This window comes from Rhipicephalus microplus, unplaced genomic scaffold (genome assembly GCF_043290135.1).
Source record: "Rhipicephalus microplus isolate Deutch F79 unplaced genomic scaffold, USDA_Rmic scaffold_236, whole genome shotgun sequence".
Taxonomy (NCBI): domain Eukaryota; kingdom Metazoa; phylum Arthropoda; class Arachnida; order Ixodida; family Ixodidae; genus Rhipicephalus; species Rhipicephalus microplus.
The window spans coordinates 53,701-78,954 of NW_027464807.1; the positions used below are offsets into that span (position 1 = coordinate 53,701).

Sequence of the window (25,254 nt, forward strand, 5' to 3'; positions counted from 1 at the left end):
TGAGTCTCACATGATTATGATTTCCTAAAACCATGTTGCGAAGGCGAAAAGAAGATGTTATTTTACAGAAAATAGAGGATGCTTCTGATTACGAAGTGATTATATAATCGTTAGAAGCATGTGCTGGTAAAAGAATTGGGGCGATAGTTGGTAGTTAAGCTTTTGTTACTTGATTTGAGAAGTGGAACTACCTTCTACTCATAAGGTAAAGTACCTGCGTGGAGTGATAGGCTCAATAGAACTGTCTTTTGTTGTAAAAAATGCACATGCGAAATACAACGCAGCTCGTTTTTTAGAAAAAAAAAAGCATTTTGTAAAACTGTATAATGATCTATTTCCACAATGTGCCTAACAAATAAAAAGATTGTTAGACATTCATTATGCACACATTTGAAATAAGTGCGCGAAAAATCAAACACGAAAGCCGCCAAAAAATGTGCGCAACCTATATACATATCCCGATACAAATATAAAAGAACTATGGCGCGCACAAACTTACAAATTATACCTATAAATAGATGCAAATGCCAAGATTATAACACAAGGTAGGTACATATGTTCAAGCACCGTGTTCAGTAATAAATGCACTTTGTATACATTCGAACAAAAGGTAAAAAATAAAGTATTCTCAAGTACTTTCATTTCTTGTCCTTATCAAGGCTCAGCAACAATTTTCTCTTTATGAGTTAGAGCCCATCATCAACCAGGCTTTACCACTACTCACTTCAGCTGCAAAAATCACACAGAACCCTGGCGTAGGCAGTGCTGGGATGGGGGGGGGGGGAGTTTGTGTACACGTACACATACAGATAGATGCACCAGCATGCATAAGGAACAGTAAAGCCTCCACTTGAAAAGAGTTTCTGGCTACGCTGCTGGCACAGCAAACAAATAAAAAAGAAACCAGTAAATAAATATGGACAATTTTGAACTAAATGCTTAAGGCAGCTAGAATGTGATGAAAGCTTCATGAACATTACTTGTATTTGCAAAAGCCTAGGCTATGTTACAGAAATTTATTAGGCCACTCCTGAGTATCCTAGGGCCCCAGATGCCAATTCCACAGACACTTTTGCCTCGTATGATCCGACGGTGCATTAAAATGTCAGCATAAGACTACGACGGCGTGTATTGTCCTGGAAACAAGCATGGAAATACCAACGCACTGAGCCGCTTACCCCTCAGCGAAACCATTGAGGATACACCTCAAGTTGGCTGCGTGCTCATGTTCAAAGCGCTACCAAGGTCCCCCACTAACAGCGGACGAAGTCACAATGACCATGCAAGATGACCCGACATTGTTCAAGCTCTACAACGTCCTGATGGAGGGCAGAGTTCAAAACTTCAAGAATGAGAAATTCAACGTTTTTCACAAGAGAGAAACGGAGTACAGCTGTCATCGTAGTTGTAGCAAATTGGGATCACGAGTTTTCATTCATGGCCCACTTAGACAACGAGCAATGGCTCTCATTCATGCCGGACACCAAGGCGTGATCACAATGAAGTGCGCCCGCAGCTACATGTGGTGGCCGGGAATCGACAAGGGCATCGAGATAGCTGCAGAGTGCACAGCCCGCCACTTAAATGAACGCGCACCGCCACGAGATCCAGCACCGGACTGGTGAAGAGCGAGCACACCATGGCAGACGTTTCTGGTAATTCCGGATGCCTACAGCAAATGGGTTCAAGTTCGCCATGTGAACAAAACAACATCGACAGCTGCCATCAATTTCATGCGGTTGTTCGAAACATTCGGATTACCCCACAAGGTAGTTTCAAACAACAGAATCGCATTTGTGTCAGCCAAAATACAGAAATCCTACGAGTGACAACTGCATCACAGTGGTGAAATGTTCTCCGAACCACCCAGCCACAAAAGGACAGGCCAAACGCTACGTGGTAGAGCTAAAACGTGCTCATGCAAGAGACTCTACCAGGAGGTCATTAAGGTGGCGCATTGCATGTTTTTTTTTTCAAGCAACTTTCAACGGGCGAGACGAGCCAAGTACCGGAGAATCTCATGTTTTCTTGCGAGCTGCGAACACACATCTCAGCCCTTCTACCAGAACCGCCTTGAAAGGTCATACCAAGTAAAAAAGACGCCTCGCGTTGCTGGAAACTCCACAAAGGACAACCAGTGGTCGCCCGCCATTTTCACAGAATGCCTGAATGGACGGCGGCCATCGTAAAAACAAAGAAAGAAAAGTCTCAGCCAGAGATATTGGCTTGTTGAATTGAAAGCCCCGCCATCGCGTCTTCTACCGGAAAACGCATGGAGGGGTTATAGACCGGGAATTCCCGCCCCCATCTTGTCGCCGACAAGAGTTCTCGCCTGTGTTGCCCCATCCTCGGACTCCTGCAACCGTGTCCATCTTTCCTATCTTCTCTCTACTTCCGTCGCTCCCCATCCCTGCGCCTCGCTTCTCCTCCCTCTCTCTCTATGTCTCTACCTTTTGATCCTATCCTTTTATTCCCTTCTCTACCCCCATCTCTCGTGAGCTACTGTTGAGGTGTCCTCCCCCTGAGAGAGAGGTACGGGGCTCACTTTTCTTTTCATTTATAATCACTCCCCCTCCCCCTTCCAGCCAGTTTCAGGGATGCGCCCTGCCCCCACCTCCCCCCCACGATACTTGACGCCGCGCGCCCGGGGACTGACTGACTGTCGGGGCAATCAGTGCGCCCGCGCACTGGTTGCCTCTCCTTTGTGCTCCTCGCCCCTTTTATGGCCCACAGCGGACTCGAAAGCCAGCGCTCGGACAATTTGGACTGTGCTGCGCGCAAATGCCTTTCTTGAAAGTAATAAACTCAGTTCCCTGTTACGTACGCTTGTTATTCCGGCTACCGTGGACATAACACAGTGCAAATAGGGTTATTTGTTCTTAACAAATTCAACCTCCCCGCCTTTCAGCATTATATCTCTCTCTTTTAACTTACTTCCCTTAATATTTTTTATATAGTTAAATTGGAGAGTTGCATATTAAAAAAGATGAAGTGGATTCATTTATTTAGAGATTTGTTAATTTTTAGAGAAAACTGCCAGTCTAATGCCGGACTTAGGGCAGGGATGTGTGACGCGGGGGACGCAACATTGTGTCGGAGGTACAGCAGGATAGATAGTGTTGAATGAAAGCGCGAAAATTCAAAATGAAAAAAAAGAGAAGCGACATGAAATACTGTCCACAATCCCAAGAATGACCATAATACACTAAACAATACAAAGACTATAAAAGCAGTGCCCACTAGGCTATGTTGTTTGGGCAAAAAGTAAAAAGAACTGAAATACCAACTGTAGCAAAAAATAAAGTCGGCAATATTAAGAAGCGAGACAACGCAGAATCGAAGCATTGAAGAATCGTTCAGAAGCGAGGCATTGAACCTCAAGCAAGCAGTCTGATCAAGGTGGGTATTAAAATGAAGCGCACTGTAATATATATGAAGTTGTAGTTATGAGCCATGTGAAACAGCTAACGCACGAAGAAACTAGTTGAGATCGACACTTTCAAGAATCTTTGGTGATAAATTCTTCCACTCTCAGCTTGTGCGAAAAAAAAGGATGCCTGTATATAGGGGCTCAGTCACTCTTTCAAGATTGGAGGCACGTGTTTCGTGGCGCAAAATTGGTTTGGTATAATTAGTTTTTTGTATTGCCAGCCAGGTTATTATTATATATGAGATAGAACAGCTTCGTTATTTCGCGATAACGTCTCCATTCCAGGGTTTCTAGTTTAGCGCTCTCCAGAAAAAACTGACGGAGATGTGTTACCTTTAGGCATTGAATATGAATTTTACAGCTTTTCGCTGTATTGATTCAAGTTTATCTGTGTTAGCTTGCGTGTGCGGGTCCAAGACAGCCGATGAATATTCTTGTATTGGTAATACGTACGTTTCCCATGCAGTCATTTAAGTTCGCCGGAAGCCTTAGCGAGTGCCCGTTTTGGGTAGCTTAGTATTTTCAAAGCCTCTTTCTCAGTATACGACACAGGTTCGTTCCATCTTAAATCAGATGTGATGATGAGACCAAGGTGCGTATATTGCGAGACAAAGGACAAGAATTGATTGCCTAGGTTGTATTGGATATTTAATGGATCCGTTTTGCGGGTTATGGTTATCGCCCCGTTTTTTCCCGCGGTAAAGGTAATCTGTCATTTTGTGCACCAAACTTCAATCTTAGATAAAGAGTTATTTAAAAGAACCTGCTCACTGGAAGCGTTGACTACATTAAAGCACACAGGCATCTGCGAAAAGCTTTAGATTTGCTGGGATATCACGGGTGGCATTATTGATATAAGCCGAAAAGGAAAGAGGCCCGAAGGAGTCCCTGAGGTATGCTGGATTTAAGCGGCGTGGACGGCGAGTTGATACCCCTGTCCGTAATATCGTGCCCGGTGAATATTGTTCGCAATTTCAAAGCCTGACATGAGATGCCATATTTTATTAGTACTTATTAACTAATTAGTCGATAACTATTACTTCCATGTAACTTGTAAAACTCGAGAATGTGCAGTAAATTGAGGCCTCTATAGGGTACATACACTAAATGTTCGAAAACGTGCACTTCATCCTTTTTACCATTACCCTGTTGATGTGCTATACTATCAATCTTTACCTCAATGAACCCTAAATATTGTTTAGCGGGGTCATAAAAGTGCCTTCCATAGGAATCCTCTTTTTTCACGCGTACCCTATTTTCAACTTTACGTGGCACCGTAGAGTACACCATCTCAACGATAGATGGAGCTACAAGGGCCTGACAGCTCTCACACCCCGAACAAAACTGGCCAGGGAACTTTTCTTTACCCCGCGATTCAAACACGCTCTATACCATCATAAACTAGACATATGCCACTACCTAAATCCCAGAAAGCAATTGGATATCTTCAAGCACGGCTCCACGGTAGCGATTCAAATGCGGTAAAACAGCCGATATTTCCGAGAGCGCCCATAGGCGCTGTGCATTATGTTTTAATAAGCTGGGGAACTCGCACTATTACAACCACGATACTATAACTCCGGCAAAAGAAAGATTCATACAGTTGCTACTTGAATCCGGGAAAGCAATGAGAAAATCAGAAAGGGAAAGGAGTTATTATCGTTTTGCTCTCCGGTCCCACAGAGTGACGCGGGAACCGCCCCCACCATGCGGGAAAGCGCGCCTCCTGCTCGTGGGCCGGAATCCTGGGGACAAAAACTTTACGGTAGTGCTGCTCCTGACGTCAGACTGGATCGCGTATCGCTTCGTAGATGCTTGTGCAAATCCGCTTTGCGGAGGAAGTGGGGCAATTAAATTCGACTCCGGGTGGGTGCGTTCACTGTGGCTTCTAAATAACATGATGGACGTGGAGAAAATGAAACCCTTAAGCGCTGACAGTGCACCCCTAGAATGACGACGCCTGTGTACTTTCGAGGAATTACATTGCATACTCACAGATTCCATGTCGTTGGAATAGCGCCCATGGCCAAGCTGCAAAAGCTTCACTCGTGTCTTGTCACCGCAAATCTTCACCTTCTGACCAACCGAAAACTTACAAGCCTGAAAGAGAGAAATGGAGCCATATTTATGACCACTATAAAAATGAATTCTCGTAATGATGACCCCCCATATATCGCATTACCGGTGATAGCAAACATACAAAATGACCGCATATCCACGGGGTGAGTCATGGAGAGTGGAGCGAAGCTGGGTCCGCACGCCACTGCCGCTTCGGCCTCCGTTCTTGTACGTCGGGATCTTGTCGGCACCGTCGCACAGCTTCACGGCACACTTCTGCCTCGCGCGCTCGCACATCGAGGTTCGGTGTTCGAGCGCGAGCCGCCGCCGCCGCCTTGCGGGCACGCCGCTCTGCATGCAGCCTTGTCCACCTGCCGACTTTCGGAACGCGCGCGCGCGCGCCAAGACGGCTTTTATTTTACTACGCCACGCCCCCTAGCGTACGGCGCCGCCGACGAACACGTGATCGCCAACGTATTCGCGTGACGTTATTTCTATTTGCTCGCGCGATCGCACATCGGGGTTCCGTCTTTGAGCGCGAGCCGCCACCGTTTTGCGCGTATCATACTTTTTATCCGCAAACCACGAATCATTCGCTGGCCACGTCTGTCCGTCGTCTGTCTGTCTGTCTATCTATCTGTCTGTTTGACACACGGACGCACGCACGGACGCACGCACAGGCGGACGAACGGGCGGACGGACGGGCGGACGCACGGGTGGACGCACGGGCGGACGCACGGGCGGACCGACGGATGCGCGAACGGATGGAGGCATGGACGGACGAACGGGTGGACGCACGGATGAACATATGGATGCACGGATGGACGAATGAATGCACGGACAGACGGGTGGACACATGGAGGAACGCAGGAACGGGCAGACGGATGGACGTATGGAGGAACGCAGGAACGGACAGATGGATGGACGCATGGAGGAATGCAGGGACGGACGGACGCACAGAAGGATGCACGGGTGGACGCACAGATGTACGCACGGATGGACGGACAGATGAACGGATGGAGGCACGGGTGGAAGGACAGATGAACGAATGGAGGCACGGATGGACGGACAGGTGAACGGATGGAGGCACGGACGCACGGAAGCAAGAACGAACGGGCGTCCGGAAGCAGGGATGAAATGATTAAGGAGCTTCGCCCCTAAAAAAACTATAGATTATCTCCCCGAAGGAAATCCTGATGAGATGGAAAGCAACAGCGGTGCACACGGCGTTGATCCAGTTGAAACGAGCGTCGAGGCGGATGCTCGAAGAACGGTTCGAAAGCTAAACTCGGCGTAGTGTTTACTCGAGTAAAGGTTTGTTTGAAACGCAGACACGGGAGGCGGAACGCGTGGAAGATGCTCGAGCTCGGCTTCCTTGGCTCGCGTCTCCTCGGTGTTACCCGCAAGTCTAGTGAAAGAGCCTTGCACCGGGATTATCATGGAGTCGTGCACTATGCTGTACGAAATCTGATGCTTTCATGCGCATCATAATTTTTGATGAAAAATTATTGCACGCATGCTAATGTTGAGAAAAGGACGAGCCGCCGTGCCCATGACGAAGCCCACCCGTCAACCTCTTTATTTCGAATGCCGGTCTAATCCTCTAATGATGATAGCGACTATCTTCGTCGTTCACTCAATATTTAACATCCCCCGCGCCCCCATAATGACGCATGACGACGAAGAACACTAAACACACGTGCAGGTTCTTAGTACACAATACTAGTCAGTAGTTAATCGAGTTCCAAGTCAGTCCATATGGGACAATCGAAGTTTTCTCCTGTGCCGGCTCTTCCAGCGGTGTTTCCGATGCTTGTTCCAAACTCGTGCTTCTGGACGCGTTGACCTTGATGAACCTGCTTTGTCGCTGAGCAAGTTTTCTTGGCGTGAAAATTCACAGGTAAGAGTCTTCCAGAAAGATCTCGTGTAGCTATACTTGAGCAACCTTTTCCTTTGCTTTCTGTACGTTGCTGCATTTACCTTGTAACCCTTCTGCTTCCGCCTTCTTCTAGTCTCTTTCTTATTACTTCCCAATGTGGCATATAATATATGGTGTGATCTCGATCCCGAGGAGTATCCTTAGGCACCACTTCCGCATGACCCAACTCCAGATATTGCCATATTACTGTGTCATATTGCTGCAACATTCCTTCCATCGTTGATAGCCTCCGTGTTAATCTTTGTAGACGCGATAGCGCGATTTCCCGGTTGTTCCCTAGAAGCGGTTTCTTATCTTCCTTCCAAGGCAACGCCACAGTGTATCTGTCGCTTTTCTTGCTAATGGTTTCATGTAATCGTGCAACGGACTCGTGGGAGAAAAGTTCCGTTGAATCTGAGATGCCCATTGCTTCTAGTTGCCAAAACGATTGCAAGGTCTGTGCGGTTGATTCGTCCCCACCAATTGCTTGCACTTTCAGAATGCAGACCATTAGGCTAGAGCAGTCAAGAAAGGCTTTTTGGTGACTGGGTCCTTGTAGCGTCCATCCAAACGCTGTATCGATTGCTACCAGTCCTGGAACTGGTAGCAGGGGTGGATTTGCCAGGGGTGGTCAGCACCGATCAACAAGCTGAGGCTATTTTCCGTTCCCGCATCAAACTTCTTTTCGTCCGCAATGACTTTGCCTTCAAGACGCAGGTTCCGAAGGAAATCGCTGTCAGCTTTCGAGGAAGCAATATCGCGACAGATAACTGGAACAACGATTGCGCGCCACGTGCAGGTGTAAAAACCGTGTTGGCTACGCAGAGGAACTTCTACCACTTGCCGTCTTTCCACAGTACTTGGTGATGAACAGCCAAACGTATTCAGCGCAATTTGAGTTTCTCCCAGCACCTGTAGGTGTAATATCTTGGCGAGATCTTCCGTGACGAAGGATCGCTGGCTCCCTCTGTCGAGAATCCCTCGAACATACCTTGTTTTGCTGTTTTTGATGACAAAGGCGCGAAATGTTTGTAGAAAAACTTCACTGTGATTTGTTGTGCCCCCGCTCAGTGAATCCTTGTCACACAGCATAACTGATTGTGACGACACCATTCCGATTGTGCTGCCGGAGGCGTCAACTGGACGAGGTGTCGTTGGTTGGTTCGATGTGCAGTGCGGGTCGCACATACTTGATGCGTGCCTCCCGTGGCAACTCGAGCAGGTGATTTGACGCGGCACGAACGTGCCTGATGTCCTCGCGACGTGCATCGATAGCAGCGGTTGTCTTTCGCAAGCATTTCTTTCTTCGAATCTTCGAATGAATAGCAAGGTTCGCGTCACAAGCGCGTGTGCCATGTTTCTTCGACTTGCAGAAAAAAAAGTCACCCCAGCTGCTTGATGTGTTGTGCAGCACGGAACCCATGCTGGTGCTGCCGCTTCGAGTCCTCTGTGCACGGTCATCCAGCAGTCGATCATTAAATAGCTTGCACTGCTCCCGACTTTCTAGCTCTATACGTGTATAGGTCAGCAGCTCATTTAACTCCGCATCAGATGTAGCAGCTGCCACGCTTGGCTCAAAGACATTGGCAGGAGACCCGTTTTCTATCAGTGCTTGACTGCGCTTTGCACGTGTGTAGGCCAAAATGATGTCGTACGGTAGGGCTTTCTGTAAAATGTCAATCAGCATAGCGGAAAAGCTAAGCATAGGAACATTTAGCGCAGTTAGACAACGGATATTCAGCTGCACAGCATCATAAAGTCGCCAAAGGCTGCGGAAGTCGCTTCCCGACTTGATGTGAGGTAGATTGCGAAGCGCTGATAGGTGGTGTTGCTCGATCCGTTTTCGGTCTCCGAAGCGTTCCTTCAATAACTCGATCGCATCTGCATAACAGGCTTCGGAAGTCGGAAAACCACATATCGCAGCTGCCGCTTCACCCTCAAGATAATGACGTAGATAGAACTTCGTCGTTGTTGACAAAGCGTTTTCCAGGTGGACAGCTTGCTCAAACTACTCCCGGAAAGCCGAACATTCGTGTATATCACCTCTAAATGTTGGCATGCCAAGGTTCGGCAGCCTTGGGCCAAGTGCGGTTGTCACGTCAGAAGGTGATGGGTTTGCATTCTGAGGAGCAGCCGCTGCTGTACTGTCTCCATGTCGCAAACCGTCTATCTTGCAGCTAATCTCAGCGAGCATGCTTATAGCTTTGTCGTTATACTCTGCTGCCACGACATACTCAGCCTCGAGCTCCTCGTCCACTAGATACTTCTCGAGCGCATCATTGATCTTCGACAGCTCGTTGACAAACGGTCATAAATACCTGTGAGCTTGGGCTTGTCCGCTGTAAGGCCACTTAGCAGTGACCTTGCTTCTTGCACGAGCTTGGTGATCTGGGCTCGTCGAGCGGAGCGCTTGGTCTTGAGGCGATTCATCGGATCCGGTGTTGAAGTCTAGTCTGGTCGAAGCCGATCAGGAACGATTCGTTGCAGTTCCCGCCGCCTGCAAAACGACGCGGTCGAGTAGAAGGTCCTCTCGAGTCGTGCGATGAAGGAGACGTGTCCGCACGAGGGGTTCCGGCACCACGATGTGAAGGAAAACTGTCGATTGGCGAAGAAACCAGACCGAACGCCGTTCCTTGTTTCCAACTTCTTCCTCTTCTTTTCTTGGAGTACTAGCCTGCACAAGTTTATTTATTTTCTTTTTCCAACATACTCCAGCCCCCCAGTAGCGTCGCTCAATTCCAGCCTGTACAACTTCTGTACTGGTTTTCTGAAAAAGCCGACACCGACCGTCTTGCCAGTCTCAGGGTTCATTTATGAATGGTGCCGGTGTTGAAATACTTTGCTGCACCCGATTACGTATGTCATTCGCTTGACTTCTTGTCTAGCGCAGATGATCCAATACCGCTGTCGTATTTGCATCATAGTGCTTGCCACACCACCATGCAAATCTCTGCAGTGAGCCTCAATCACTACCAGAGACGTGAAAGGATGTCTCTGTGGCAGTATGACCGGATGTTTTTCCTCATATGTGGCGTCCATTCTTTCGAATCGTCTGCCAAGCCGAAGTTGTCTGTTTTGGTCCAAGAAAGGGTGAAGATCGATCAGCATAGACTGTTTCGGGAGAGTGTGTCCAAGCTGCAGTTGTTCGACGTCGTTCGCGAATACTTCCAGCTGAACATATCGGACCCAAAACATTTTAGACTTGCTTAGCTCATGTGCCTAAATTGATTCGCTGAGTGAAGTTTGAAGTCCACGGCATCGATCCACAAAGCGAAAGACCCAGGCGGCGACGCGCAGGAGCTTCTGCAGGTCGCTATGCTTCCTTATATCGATCACCGGGTGTAAGTTCCTGGATGACGCTTGAAGAAATACATGTTGCGTCTCAATCTCTGCCTTTTCGTTTATCGCCATTCTTTGCTGAAATAAGATGGGTCCTCCGTATTGCCCTCAACCTTGACGTTTTAGGGGCGAAGCTCCTTATAGCGGCACCCGTTCGTCCCCCGTAGTATGTACCAAGTATAACATTTTGACCTCCAAGGTGGTGTCGGTGAGAGACTTCTTCTGTGCGTTGTTGAACAATAAAAAATTGTGCTCAATGTACATGTCAATGGCTGCTAATGGGGAATGAGAGACAGGAGCATTCGGCTTTTAGTTAACGCGCAGGCTGCGATCACCATTAGCAGCCATTGGCATGTACATTGAGCATATCTGACAAGAAAGGGTTGCTACGTTATACTCGCTGGGTGTAACCTCCTTAGCTTTAGAAAGGTTTAGCGAGCGTTGAGCCGCAGTGCCATGAATACAATGAACTTGTATATACCATGAATGAACTCGAGGTGGTTAAAAATGGGAAGTATATACAAAGCGCAAGCCGTAAGAAAGTAAAAGGCGAATTCTCCGCCTCTCATTTCCCATTAGCAGCCATTGGCATGTACATTGAGCACTATCTGACTGAAAAAGTTTGCTACGTCATACTCGCTGGGCGTAACCTCCTTGGTTTTCGAAAGGTTTAGCGAGCGTTCGGCCGCAGTGCCATGAATACAGTGAACTAGTATATACCATGAACTCGAGGTGGTTAAAGGTGGGAAGTGGACCCGAAGCGCAAGCCGTAAGAAAGTGTGCGTGTGCCACCTCTCGTTTAGTCCTTGGAATGTCCGCTGGATGACGGTGCTTCTATATGGGAAATATATAATGAAAAGATGCGAGATGGTGGTACTTGGAGTGTTGAATAGATGGACGAACGGACACATAGACAGATGCATGGATGGACGCATGAACGGACGCAGGGGCGGCTGCATGGACGAACGCAGGGACGGACGCACGAACAGACGCACGCACGGACGGGCTGATGGACGCATGGATGGTCACACTGACGGACGCATGAACGGACGGAAGCAAGAACGAATGGACGGACGAATTCTTCGCCCCACTCTCCATCATTCACTCCGTGGATATGCTGCCATTTTTTTTAGCTTCCTAAAAGAGGGGAACCTAAATGCAGTACAAGGGACTTGCATCTGTGACCTCGCGGTATTCTTTCTGTTTCCACTCGCCTTAAGAAGTACTCTTGTCTTGCTTCCACCAGGCGCTTCTAGGCATATTGGTGGTGACAATATTTGTTCTGGAGTTGTCTTCGGCGTGCATTCACCTTTAAGACCTGGTGGTGTTACTCCCACGCTCTATTCCTTGTTGCTTACGAGATAAACTGAGTTGAACGCTGAGTTGCGGCGTTACCATCGCGACAACTAACGAAACATGTCGCATGCGCACAGAGTGCAAGTATGTGCGGCAAACCGCTGCGCAATAACACGAACCAACCTCGCACTCGCCTTCCACTGATCGTAACAAAATGTTGCGCGTATACGGCATTATAGAAGCCGGCAAAAAATTGATTACAGGTGTTTAAGCGCATTTTGATCTTTACCATTCTTTGATTACACAATGTGACCAGAGCTTTCGGGAGTGCTAAAGAAAGCAGGTACCATAAACACTGGTTGTCGGTCTCCTTAAGCAAAATATGATAGAGGATTAGTTTAGCATTTAGATAGCAAACAACGTAAGATATAATGGCTTGCACAACTAAAAGCTAAGGTAAGCAGATCTGCATTCTAAAGCGAGCTCGTGAAGTCGATAATCTCACCGTCTTGCGGCCACTGGTTCTGAGTCCAAGCGAAGCTTCGAACGAGCCCAAGAAAGCACGAGTGAAGTGTTCGGCGATTTCGTCGGAAACATCCCTGCCACTTGCACGGGCACGCAGCCTTGCTCCTGTTGAAAGATTCAAGGCAGGCGGCAAGTGGTGAATCTAAATGCGCATGCACAGTAACGTACGTGACCCTTTCCGCTCACTGTTCACGCGCTATTTTTCAGATATAACGTTACCGTGTTCATTTAGAGCCTAGGAGGCTTTTCTGTTGCATCGTGAAAGGCACGGACCATGTGACATACTTTGTCCGGTAGATGTCGCTCGCTGGCGGGTGCGCTTTTCGGCGGGCGCTCACAAGTGAGTAGTGTTTTCCGTCGGCCGCTGCTGCGCGGGATGCTTTTTCAAGATAACGCAAGTTCCAAAAACAGGCATACAATCACATGTCAGGTCCCTACAGCCTTCGAACAATAGCGAGCCTGTGAAACCGACGATCTTTGAAATAAAACTTTAGTTTGGGCGAGTTGGACCATAGTTAAAACAGTAGTGCAACGGAGACGATTGATAAAACACAGAAACGATATCGTGTGCTTGGGTTTTTGCTTGTACAGTGTCAAGTTTTATGAAAGGGAACACGGTATCGCATGGCCTGCGCACTCCGGCGGCTGCTGGCAGTGCGTTCAAGAGGGAGCGAGAGCAACCACAGTAAAGCCCCTTGATCTTGGGAAAGTACTGCCATCCACTGTACTAGAGTGTACTAGAAGTGACTCCTCTAGTACACTGTAACTGTACTCACCACCGCGCGCTCGACCTCATCCCTCCCTCCTCACCCCCCTTCGCGTCCTCCCGGTCTCCGACACTTTTTCTGCACGATGATTGGTCTCCTTCGCGGTTGCCCTTGGAGACGCGTGGATCTTGCGCTTTGCTTGCGTTTTTCTTCTTCGCCCGCACCATTTTTCGCCAACGCTCTGTGTAACGAGCGTAGCACGCGCTTCGTTTTCCGTGCCTTGTGCGGGCGCTAAGCCGTGCTGTTGCGACTATGACTGCAACAACCGCGTTGAAAATGGCTACGTACTTTTTTTACGATACCCCAAGACAAACGCGATGGCTTGCTCAAGCAGCAGCGGCTGCACAACATCGGCCGAAAAAACTTCATTCCGACAAAGAACAGTGTACTTTGCGAGGTAAGGCGCCTTTCTTATTGCTCGTATCAAAGCATCGCCGAAGGCTGCATTTGAAATATTGTTTTAACCTGCTCAGCAACATACGTGCTTTTAGACGCGAAGCTCGTTACGCCGTGGGTCGTATGTCCCGTGTCGTCGTAGTAGCCAGTTGCATTGCATTGGATGTCAATAAAAACGGTGTCACAGCATATCCACAGAGTGAATGATCGTGAGTGGGACAAAGTGTCCATCAGTCCGTCCACGCTTCCGTACGTCCATGTGCACTTCTATCCGTCCATTCGTCTGTGCGTCCGTCCGTTCGCACGCTTCGCCCCACTCGTCATCATTCACCTCGTGGACATGTGATTTTTTTCTCGGGTATTCGTGCGTTGCTTCAAAGTGGAGTTCTCATCAGTATGCTGGATTCCTTTGGTAGAAACAAGCAGAAATTCGTATCGTTCAACGTTTTTACGCAAAATTTTGTCAAGAAAAGTTGCCTTAAATGTACCTTGCTGCGTTCAGCCAACCACTGCTAAGAACACCTACCGTAAACATGATTGATTCTTAGCACCCATATTTGCACGAACTAATGCCCTCAAATAAAGGTATTTTTCCTGAACAATAGATAAATGCAATTCTCTGCCTCATGATATTTTTTCGGCTGACAATTTCGCTGTGTCGCCGGAACGTTATCTACTTGGTGATTAGAAAGTTCAAACGTGTTATAAATTTCGTTGCTGTTTCACAGATATGTGACCTCTGCTAGCATATGAATACATGTTTGTTGAAAGAGAAAACCAAAATGATGGTTTTCAGTATGACTGAATAAATAAATAACATAAAAATATTGCAATCCTACTTCTTTGCCTCGCACGCACCTCAAAAATCGTAGAAAAAGCACAATGAAAGTCTGCTTTCGCTGCGAACAATTACGGGGAATGACACAGCTTCCCGATTGCGCTTTTTGTGACTGTTAGGTTCAGTTTACAAAAACGTTTGTTGAAGAAAACAAATGAATGGATATATAGAGATGACACGAATTGGCGCTCGTTTTTATGAGAGTATTTATTTTGTTATTTGATTTTTTTTGGGGGGGGGGGGAATTAACATAAAAACTTATGAAAGAGATGCAATCCATCGAAACAAATAAATGCAGAAGTGCAACGAAAGAAAGCTATAGCACGGCGATAGCGAGTTAGCCGTTTTCTAGGAGACCGTGGCCACAATTGTTTTGGTCATGCCTGCATTAGCATGTCTTCCATTCTCCAATAAAAAAACTGTATTATCTTTCATACCAGTGTCCCATGGGTACGTATGACTGAGATAAGTCAGTCCGGATAAGATTTTTCACTCGCTATGAACGCGCAGATTATGATGACAATCCTGGTGCAAAGTTTCGCCTCTCACAAGTAACCCGATCGCTAGTTTCTTTCACAAAAACGTGAAAACGCAGTTCTAATGAATTATTTTCTTATGTTTCTGCTATTGTCGTGGATGAGTCACTGTTAGCGACACTTTATCGTATTGGCATTGCTTAAAGCCCTCCAGTTTGGATGCCACTGCGCAAAACTACTTTCACGTCGAGAAGATAGACACATGGCTAAACAATTCACCATCCGCGAAGTCATTGCAATGTGTGACGCTGTAAGTACCTGTGTCGTATGTTGGCACCCAACCACGAAAAAATTTGAACGCAGACGGACATGCCACAAGCGGAACTACGTCAGATGCAAACGTACAGCATGCTATCATGCGGCAGAAACGCATCCACATCGTAAAACGCCTCATGAAAATTTTGTTTATTATTATGCCCCACCTATACTGCCTTTAAACGAATCTAACCCTTTATTAAACGGTTTCCTGTGTGTTCTTACTTTTGTTATCACTTTTTGGAAAATTTTCAGCATTACTGTGGCTCGCAAACTGTCTCAAATAACCCACCTTCATTGAATTCTGAGGCGCGACCGCGAATGCGTCAGCAAAAAATGGCGTCCCGCGCTTCGCGTACAACAAGCCGGAGAGGAGAATCGAGGAGGAAACGCGCGCGTGGAAAAAAAGTGTCGTTAATTTCCCAAGATCAAGGGAAATCAAGGGAGATCAAGGGAAAGGGATCAAGGGATCAAGGGAGATCACAGTGTTTTATGGCGTCATTCGCGGTGAGCAAAACAACCATTCGTTGCTGATACAGAACGTAAGATTGCAACCCCTCTCCCTTCAAAGCGATTACCGGCAGCCGGTAGTCGAGAGCCAGTAATCGCCTATAAGGGGGAGGGGGTCACAATCTTGCCATTGCTTCCTTATCACCAACGAACGGCTGTATTTTTCACCGCGAAATGACGACAAAAGAGACTGTTGCTCTCGCTTCCGCTTAAACGCGCTGCCAGCAGCCGCCGGAGCGCGCAGGCCACGTTTTCCCGTGTTCCCTTTCATAAAAAATTGACACTGTACATATCAGACTTCGTACCTGTTGCGCTGTTGTTTGGCTCAGAGTGATGAATTAAAAGCTCAGGAGACAGTCATAAAAATTACTTTTTTTTTCAACCGGAAAAGTGGCACCAAAATTACTACAAATGTAGGAAAAAAAATGAACTGAATGCAATGTGTTGGACTCTTGCATAAGCTTTATCGATGCCTTAGAAAACTGCACATAATGCTGTATAATGACAGTGTATGATGAAAGTTTTTTCAAAACCACCCCACCGCGCTGTTTTAGTCGCTAAGGTACTCGGCTACTGACCCGTAGTTCGCGGGATCGAATGCTGGCTGCGGCAGCTCCATTTTCGATGAAGGCGAAAATGCTGTGCGCCCATGTGCTCGGATTTGGGTGCACGTTAAAGAACCCCAGATGGACGAAGTTACCGGAGCCCTTCACTACGGCGTCTCTCAATGATACGGTGGTTTGGGGACGTTAAACCTCACCTATCAATCAAATCAATCTTTTCAAAACCAGTTATGAGGGCTCGATAAAATGATAATCTACTAACACCACCTCCTTCAGAGGCGACTTTAGTGCTTTTCCTTCTGCATACCTCGGTCGATGTTTTTTTTTTCTTCGCTATGGCAAAGAAGTGGAGCCGTGTTAGCGCGTAGAATTATGTTAGTTGTGAATTTCCGCCTATGCTCATTGCACTGCACTTTTTTAAATTTCTTTCCTTCCCTCTCAAAAACGCGGTAAGCACGGCAAGTTTTCATCTTGAAGCTCACTCTTGCTAAACCACACAATTAAATATTTTTTCAACTTTTGAAACAAGATCCTCAACTGCTTTAGAAGGGTCGAGCTCCCATGGTCAAACTGCCTTATTGATATAAAATTTTCATCATGCTCTGCTGCTATAGAGACAAAATACAAAGGCATGAGGCACACTCGGGGCATGAAAGTCTTTACGGAGACTCTCTGAGTCCAAGCCAACTGTGTAATGTACTAACCTGTTATAGCTCTGCTTTTCGATGCAGTTGTCATGACAAGACTGTTTGCTTTGTGTTTTTAACAGAGATTCGGTCCGTTTCGAATTGTCACCACCCAGTAGTTCATCGATCATTGCTATCAGACGAGAGCTTTTCCTTTTGCAACATCAGCTGCAGGCTTTAAGAGCAAAGTTATGGAGTCTCCAGTTAAGTTCCCCTTTCAAAAAAGCCTTACAACTTCACAACAACATGTACGTTTACGGCGATTAAATGCTATTCAGGCGAAGGAAGTGTGGTCATTGCAACCAAACGATTGAATACACGTTACCGAACATGTTTTCACGTCATGCTATAGATTAGCCGTTCATACGTATACTTTCAGCCATTTTAGAAAACTTCGCACTTGGCGAGTCCTGACGGAGGCCTTTAGACGATTTCTTGATATTATTATATAAATGACTCTTAAAAGATAGAAAGAAAGAAAAAGGTGAGCCCCGTAACTGTCTGCATCACAGTGCGACACCTCAACAGTAGCTCACGAGGGATGGGTGTAAGGAGGAATTGAAAAGGATAGGGAGGATTAGAAATAGAGAGAGGCGCAGGGACATAGAGACCACATATGGAAGTAAAGAGAAGATGGGAAAGATGGACATGGTCGCAGGAGTCCGAGGACGGGGCACCACTCAGCGAGAGCCCTTTTCGGCGTCAAGAGATGGCGTAGGGCGAGTCAGTCGGCCATAGCTACGCTGTCATCGGAGATCTCGGGGACACAACCGGTCGGCACGAAATCCAGTGAGAAAGTCGCTTTCTTGAGATTATTACATATACCAACCTTTCCAAATTCTTCACACGATCTTTTGTTGAATCAGTTGTGCTATAGTGCATGCTGGGGTGATCTTTGTAAGAAAAGATTCCTTTTAACACTTCCTCGCTAAATAGCTGGAAGGTTAAGTTCACGCGCATTTTTACAGATGCATAAAGATAGTGGTGTAGTCTGGTAATATGTGGCATCACTTGAAGTGTCAGTCAATAAGCCCTTCTTATACGCCTCTTTGATTACCTGTGCATTACGCGGAACAACGAACAACATAGAACAACGAACAGTGAGCACGGAACACCGAGACTGTTTCCGTTGACGACTTGTAACGGCATATACAACAAGGAACAAAACACGCCTCTCTCTTCCTCTCTTTTTTTTTTTTTTTGAGAGAATAGTCGCGGAATTGTGACCCGTTGCATCGCATCAAGTCGTATCATTGCCGTGTCAAAGCAAAATTGTGGCGCGAAAAATATAATACCCGTCGAGATGCGTTTTAGCAAACTGGAGGCTTCGTCTGCATTCCTTTGGCTGCTTCGGCCAGCACCCGCCCGAGAGCAGCAGTGCCCTCATCCGCCCGCTCGCCGAGCATCCAAACTGCTTTCACAGATTGATTTATTGATTTGTGGGGTTTAACGTCCCAAAACCAACGTATGATTATGAGAGACGCCGTAGTGGAGGGCTCCGGAAATTTCGACCACCTGGGGTTCTTTAACGTGCACCCAAATCTGAGCACACGGGCCTACAACATTTCCGCCTCCTTCGGAAATGCAGCCGCCACAGCCTGGATTTGAACCCGCGACCTGCGGGTCAGTAGCCGAGTACCTTAGCCACTAGACCACCGCGGCGGGGCAACTGCTTTCACAGGGACCACTCCCGACACTAGGAAAACCTTTACAGCCTGTAGTAGGTGAAACATGCATGTGGGTTCGGAAGCCCGCTTTGATGCGATTTCGGTGTAGTTGTTAAAAGATCTACAATGTTCGCAGCAAACGACAATTCCAAATGGCTTCGTCTGCCTTCATTTAGCTTCTATGACCGAATATTACGGATAAGTCAGCGCAGTTTTTGAGACAGCTTCCCGTTTTGAACGTCTCTGGACTTAACTAGAAGATCAATGTAGAAGATCAATGGGGCAACAAATACTTTGGCGTTTGGTGCGTCGTTCATATTTATTTACCTTTATTATTGCTACAAAAACTTAGCATTGCTTGGAGCGGTGACACAACCAAGCATTGTCGTTTTCTTTTACCTTTCACTGTGCTTCAACTTATTCAACCTCCGCTAAATGGCGCCACTGTTCATGCAGAGGTACGCAAAGCACGTAAACGCTATCCCGCTAAACTAAAGCGCTGTTCACAACGAACGCTTGCAGCACGGTAACACTATTCCTTTAACCACGCCCTCCGTGACCCCCGCTGTCACGCCAACGGTAAACCGTAATTGTCAATTGACAACATGTTCGGGCGATTGAAAGAAAGGCAACGGATGCCTCCCCGTGGAGCGCGCTACGAACCGCCTCACGACCTTTTTGGCCGACGAAGTATGACCCCAATATACGGGCTGTTTCAAACGTGTGGGTAAAATGTGAGCGCTGTAAAGTGTGCTGACAGTTTCTCCGTATGTGGGCTTTGCATCCTGCAACAAGATACCCCATGGCCCGGTCGTACACATTGCTTCAGTGGTTAGCTTGTGAATACGAGCAGCTTAAGTTCGCGACATTTAGGAAGAAGGAAACGACTCAGTTGTTACTCAGACGAAAACCTGGCCATTCAATAAAAATGCATTCCTCGTACTCTCTCTTTGTCTCTCTTTGTGGGGTCTACGAATACATGTGTCTCAGACACACCGTCAGAAAGTCGATAAGACCTATCAATATTTCCAGGAACCAAAGTTGTGTCACAGTCATCCACCCCCACCCCCACAAAAAAGAATGATGGGAAAAGGGGTTTATTGACGTGTGCTGTGACGGCGGCTCCACGAATAAAACGCAATCGGAACAGAACAGCCTTTAAAGCAGATGCCGGTGACGATCAGCACGAGGTGAGAGAACAGCCCAGTACCAAGGCGTTGGCGATGCGGCTTGCCAAAGGTGCATCTTCTTCTTCACAGATAGATGAGTGCCTTACAAAAATAACTTAGGTGACCGAAATGCTAATTCGAGTACCTAGGGCGGCAGTATAGAGCCTCTAGTACTTACTGCACAAAAGAAGGCACGAAACGGGTACCACTAAGCGAAAGAGTGAACTGCTAAACGTAGATTTCCTTGTTTCACTTACGTGAGGTGATGTGTTAGTTTGTGCAGTTTCGATGCGTACTTGCCATTGCTCGATTAACTTGCACTATTTTACCCTTTACAGTTGCGTCAAGGCTGGGACTTGACAGCTGCGCTTCCCTCTGCATGACATCCGCAATGAACTCCTATAGCGCCATCACGCTGTTGAAATCAGCACGTGGTTGAGATAAGGTTCACCAGGTGCCGCAATAATAGCAGCTGCTTCCAACAAAACCGTCCACTCTTACAATGACCTTACTCAAATAACCTTCCTTAGTTATCCCGACTGTCTTGTTTCGTGTTTCGTATCTTAAGCAAAATTATGCATTTATGTCTTACAATTAACCTAAAACATCTTATTCTGGGTTTTCAGACACAGCCGAGCATCTCAACATACGGTTCACAAGAAGCGGGCCAAAAGTCGCCAAGCAAGGAACGTAATGTCGCTAGAAGCTAGTGGTATATAGAAAACAACAAAGCCCTCAGATAAAAATAAAGTATACTCTGTGGGCTCTGCTCTCTTGCTTTCTCTGTTTGATCGTGCCCTTGGATACACTGGGCTTTTAAAATTGCAAAAAGTGAGGAAGAAGTTTGGTTAACTCAACTGATTTCGCTGCCTGCACTGTTTCCCAGTGAAGTCAAACATAGGGGGTTGAACGTCCAGGACTCATTGTTGACTATCACCTCCACGTCTCGGCTCGTATATACACGATCCACGACACCAACTTTCCCGATGCACTGCAAAACGTAAATAAAATGAACAAACACACTGCCCTTCTTTAAACACTTAGTACTATGGGATTCCTCGAACCATCTGTCCCCAATGGAAGCTGATGGGAGACAGCACGGGCGCACTGAAACATATAATAGTACTGAGGGGGAATCAGCGCAAAAACGGGACGAATAAAGAATGACACAAGCGCTGTGTTGTGTGGTCATTTTTCTTTGTCCAGTTTCTGCGCTGTTTCCTCCTCAATATCATGTACCAACTGGCCCTTCACAACGTCTGTCTATCCACTTCGCGAAGATGATCCACGAGCAAAGCTATATAGGATCATGTTCATGACGCCCCCTTGGGATGCCGAGTGCCATTAATGATGCCCTTCATGATGCTTCCTTGCAACGCTTCTTGCAGTGGTCCTTGCGGACCCTCGGTGGTGTCGACAACCCTTGATTGCCGTATTCATTTTTTCTCCATGACCCGAACAGCACTTCCACGCCCATGCCACGGCGGGGCGGGCACCACGCACACGAGCGCTGATCGCAAGAGTCAAACAGTCGATTGTTATTGCGAGAGCAATTATATGAACAGTCTCGGCTGGTTTTTGCCCTCGCCGCCATATATATGTTGTCGCGGGTAAATATACGGGGGAAAATGCGCTAGCCTTCTCTAACTGCGGTGCGAACGTCATCTGCAAGCGCTCTTATAGACGCTTTTCTGCAGCTAGTTTGTCTATGCAAAACTAGATGGTGCCACGGCCTTCTCGGCAGCGCGGCCGCGATGTGGCGTGCTCCAAACGTTGCCTTGCAGCCTACGGCGAGAAATGGTTGTGGTAGTGGCTCTTGAAGAAGGAGAAGGACACCTAATGTCTGCCAGTGCGTAAGAATAAAAAAAGAAAATGAAAAAAAGGGCAGCGAGGACTATGTTCTACGCCTGCTTTGCTGGCCTTCTACCCGGGAGCAGCGGGGATGAATCGGCCGGCCATCGGCGACGGTGCAGAAGCGAAAAGGAGACCATTATATCACGTGCTTGAAACTGTGGAAAACCGTCTATATCGTGAGCGAAGAAAGGGAGGGGGGGGCGCTTATAGTTGACGCGCTATCACGGCAACGATAAGCGCGTGGCTCTTGCCCCCAAAGCAGGCAGGAGCTTCTACGGGCTGCCCTATCAACACGAAAAAACGGTGCCAAAAATGTAACTGAAGCGGCCGTTCACATATAGATCCGCTCTACACATAACCAACTGCCACCAGCGGCGACACACGACATATAGCCTGTTACAGCATGCGTTGCCCACGGGAGGCGCTTCTCATCAACGCCGTCACTACGCACGAGCCTTGTTTGTCATCCACTGTGGCCACGCCGCAGGAAACTTGGTTACTTAGCAAGCGCATGTTTACTACAATTATTATTCCTCCTCAATATGCTAGCCTTGCTTCGTAAAACATTCGAATGTGTTGCTATCGCATTCATTGTGTCACGCTTTTGGCGAAACTGTACTTTTCTTTTTACCGTTTCAAAAAGTAGGGGGCATTGGAAGACAAAGCTCCTTTGAGCTTGACTAAGCTTCCCAGCCGATTACAGTTGATTCAGCAAGTGACCGGATAGAAAAACTCTCGTACATGAGCACAAAGAGAGAATACATTATTCTCACACATGATCACCGAAAGAACACAGCATGCACACGCGTTTCGGCGGAATAAAAAGAAAGCCGAAAGAAGGAAACACTACATCAAAGATAAAGCTACTTACTCACATTTTAGTTACCATGCAGCTCAGAAAGAAAGCAATATGCGCTCTCCTGCAACAATAAATATCAAAACCTATTTGCAATAAACGGTTTGACACAGAGGGCAAAATAATCCTGAGCATCTGTACCCCGTTGTTTGCATAGAGCCTGTTCCACAGTCGTCCGTGACCGCCCATCATGTCTGCTTTTACGCCGTTCTCCGTGCGTGGAACATGTGCTGTTCACTACGTGCCGTTGGATGCTGCATCGCGTCGCAAATGATGGGTACGTGGGACTTGTCCGCAGCATATAGTACACACTCACGCGTGAACACGTTACAAGCTGCGTAGGCGTTATAGCGCTACATGACAGACAGTTGTAGAACTTGTGATTATTGTACCAGTAAAGAGGCATCGCATCGATACCAATCTTATGACTGCAGCTACTATAGCATCATTCTTCCCTGTGGCACGTGATTCGTGAGAGGCTTACAAGGCCTGCATTCAACTAGTGATAAACAGCTGAATCATTTGAAGTACAAACAAGTTTACAGCGCAGTGACCATGGTCTCCACAGATTGCTTGCGTCCGAAAGGAAGTCATGTTCGCTACGAACTCAAAAAAATGGAAATTATCCGATCACGTTCCTCCTCACAAAGGTCTGCAATTTATCGTCGGCTTTCTGCAGGGGTAAACTTTGGTATCAAGCACCTCTTGGGACGCAACATCAGGGATCCTTATTGACAGAAACCTGCATGACCATAACCCTGGATGCACTTAACACAGTGAGTGCGGCTGAAACTGGGCAGAGATATGTGGCACACTTGGCGTCCCGTTTTAACACTGCCATTCCTACACGCCTGGCTACGCCCGCTTAGGCGTAAATAATTCCCTTTAACTGCCGTTGAAGAAAGCTCAACAATGTTGACGTTCGAGGAACGAAATGATCATCTACAGTGGAGAATGACGACACATCTCACCCGTGCCATCTTGTCGACATATCCACCGTGACCATGCTGGAGGATCTTCAGTTGTCTCAGGTTGTCGATGACCTTCACCAGGTCTCCAGGAGAAAACGATGCCTGAAAGCCGTTGTCAGCTTATACACAAAATACGCCACCAATCGACCGTCACATCTGAAAGTTAAAAATCACCCCCAAGCACTCCGTACGAATGGTTAACCAGCAAAATCTGAAACGTGCGGCTCCAGTGTTTAGCAGTGGCTTCAACCCGACGTGGCACTGAAGCGTTTCACAATTACTCGTTACACGTTCGCGCTTCTTAATGTGGTTAGACACACGCTTGGCTTGAATTTACCAGTGTTTATTTCACATGCCGCACATTGTGCCTCGCATGAGCATGGTCATGAAGGAATGTAATGAGCAGTTAAAGCGTTTTACAATGCGTTAATCACAATGGTTCTTCTCGAACCAAAGGCGGTCACAGGCGTCGCTGCCGAAGTCACTGTGCCGCTTGAGAAACTACCGCCGAAAGCAGCGTTCGCCTCGGTGAATGCTCTCCCACAATCGTCACATTGACGCCGCGACGCCGCGTTGTTGAAAGCATCTGATATCGCGAGTGTTGTGTCGGCTTGCGCTCCATTGATAAGAGCACTCTGCGAAGTGCGCATGCGCCACTAGGTGTTAAAAAGCAGAGATAGCGCTCCTCTTCTTGCCCGAGCCACGAACCCACAAGCATGGGTCAATAAACGTCGTTCACACGGAACTTGTCTGGTGCTTTCGGCACGTCTGTTGCAAAACGTAACAGCGAGCCAACTCGGCGGAGAGAGAGAGAGAAACAACTTTATTTATCCCATCTTAAGGGAAAAGGGCTGAGAGAAGGTGAGGGAACCTACTCGCAGTAGGCCTCTTCTACCACCTCAGCCCACCTCAGGGTAGCCTCCTGAAGGTCGGGGTTGTAGCTGCGCATGACAGCCTCCCACAGCTCCTGACTACTTATTTGTTTACGAAGGCTTGGGGTAGGAGAGTGATTTCGACGTTGCCACATAATGTGGTTAAGGTCCGCTTTCCTTACCGTACAAAACTTGCGGTCGGAATTGGGGTAAAGTCCGGGATAAGTTTTGTGGCGTAAGGTAGGGGAGAGAAAAGTTTGGGTTTGTAGTTCACGCCAGAGGACCTCACGCCTGCGGGAGAACTGACGTTGTAAAGGCGGTAAGGCTATATAGGCGACCGAGGTGGCAGTGCCCACAAATGTCGTCGCATGTAAGTAATCTTTCTTAAGGTATACATAGGTAATTTGCTGGTTTCTGAAACGTTCCCTGGGAGAGCTTTTTCGGATAGTGAAAGCTCGAGCACTTGCGTGGGCTGCCTCGTTATTAATTAAGCCTGCGTCAGCAGGTGTCCAGATTAACGCAACAAGTTCGGATGGCGGATTACAGGAGAGAATGGCTAGGGCTGTCCTGCGAGCCCTACCCGCCCCGAAGTTGTATACGGCAGTTTTCAAATCACTCACTATATGACAGAAGGATGAGCAATCGCAGCAGCAAGTGCAACCGCTGCCTCCTCCACCTCTTCCGAAGACGAGACTCGAATGGATGCTGCCGTTGCAACACTGCCGTCAGAATTAATAACTGTTAACGC

General features: G+C 47.4%; 1 protein-coding gene across 1 annotated transcript in view; it reads right to left on the bottom strand.

Moving 5' to 3' along the window:
- The window catches only part of LOC142792725 (E3 ubiquitin-protein ligase MIB2-like), a 126,188-nt gene that overhangs the window by 53,043 nt on the left and 47,891 nt on the right, over positions 1-25,254 (bottom strand). Inside the window, exons 6-9 of the mRNA XM_075885655.1 lie at positions 23,635-23,736; positions 20,812-20,944; positions 12,547-12,671; positions 5,426-5,530 (exon numbers count right to left, since the gene is read on the bottom strand). Coding sequence (XP_075741770.1) covers positions 5,426-5,530; positions 12,547-12,671; positions 20,812-20,944; positions 23,635-23,736 — 465 coding nt within the window. The remainder of the gene's footprint in view (positions 1-5,425; positions 5,531-12,546; positions 12,672-20,811; positions 20,945-23,634; positions 23,737-25,254) is intronic.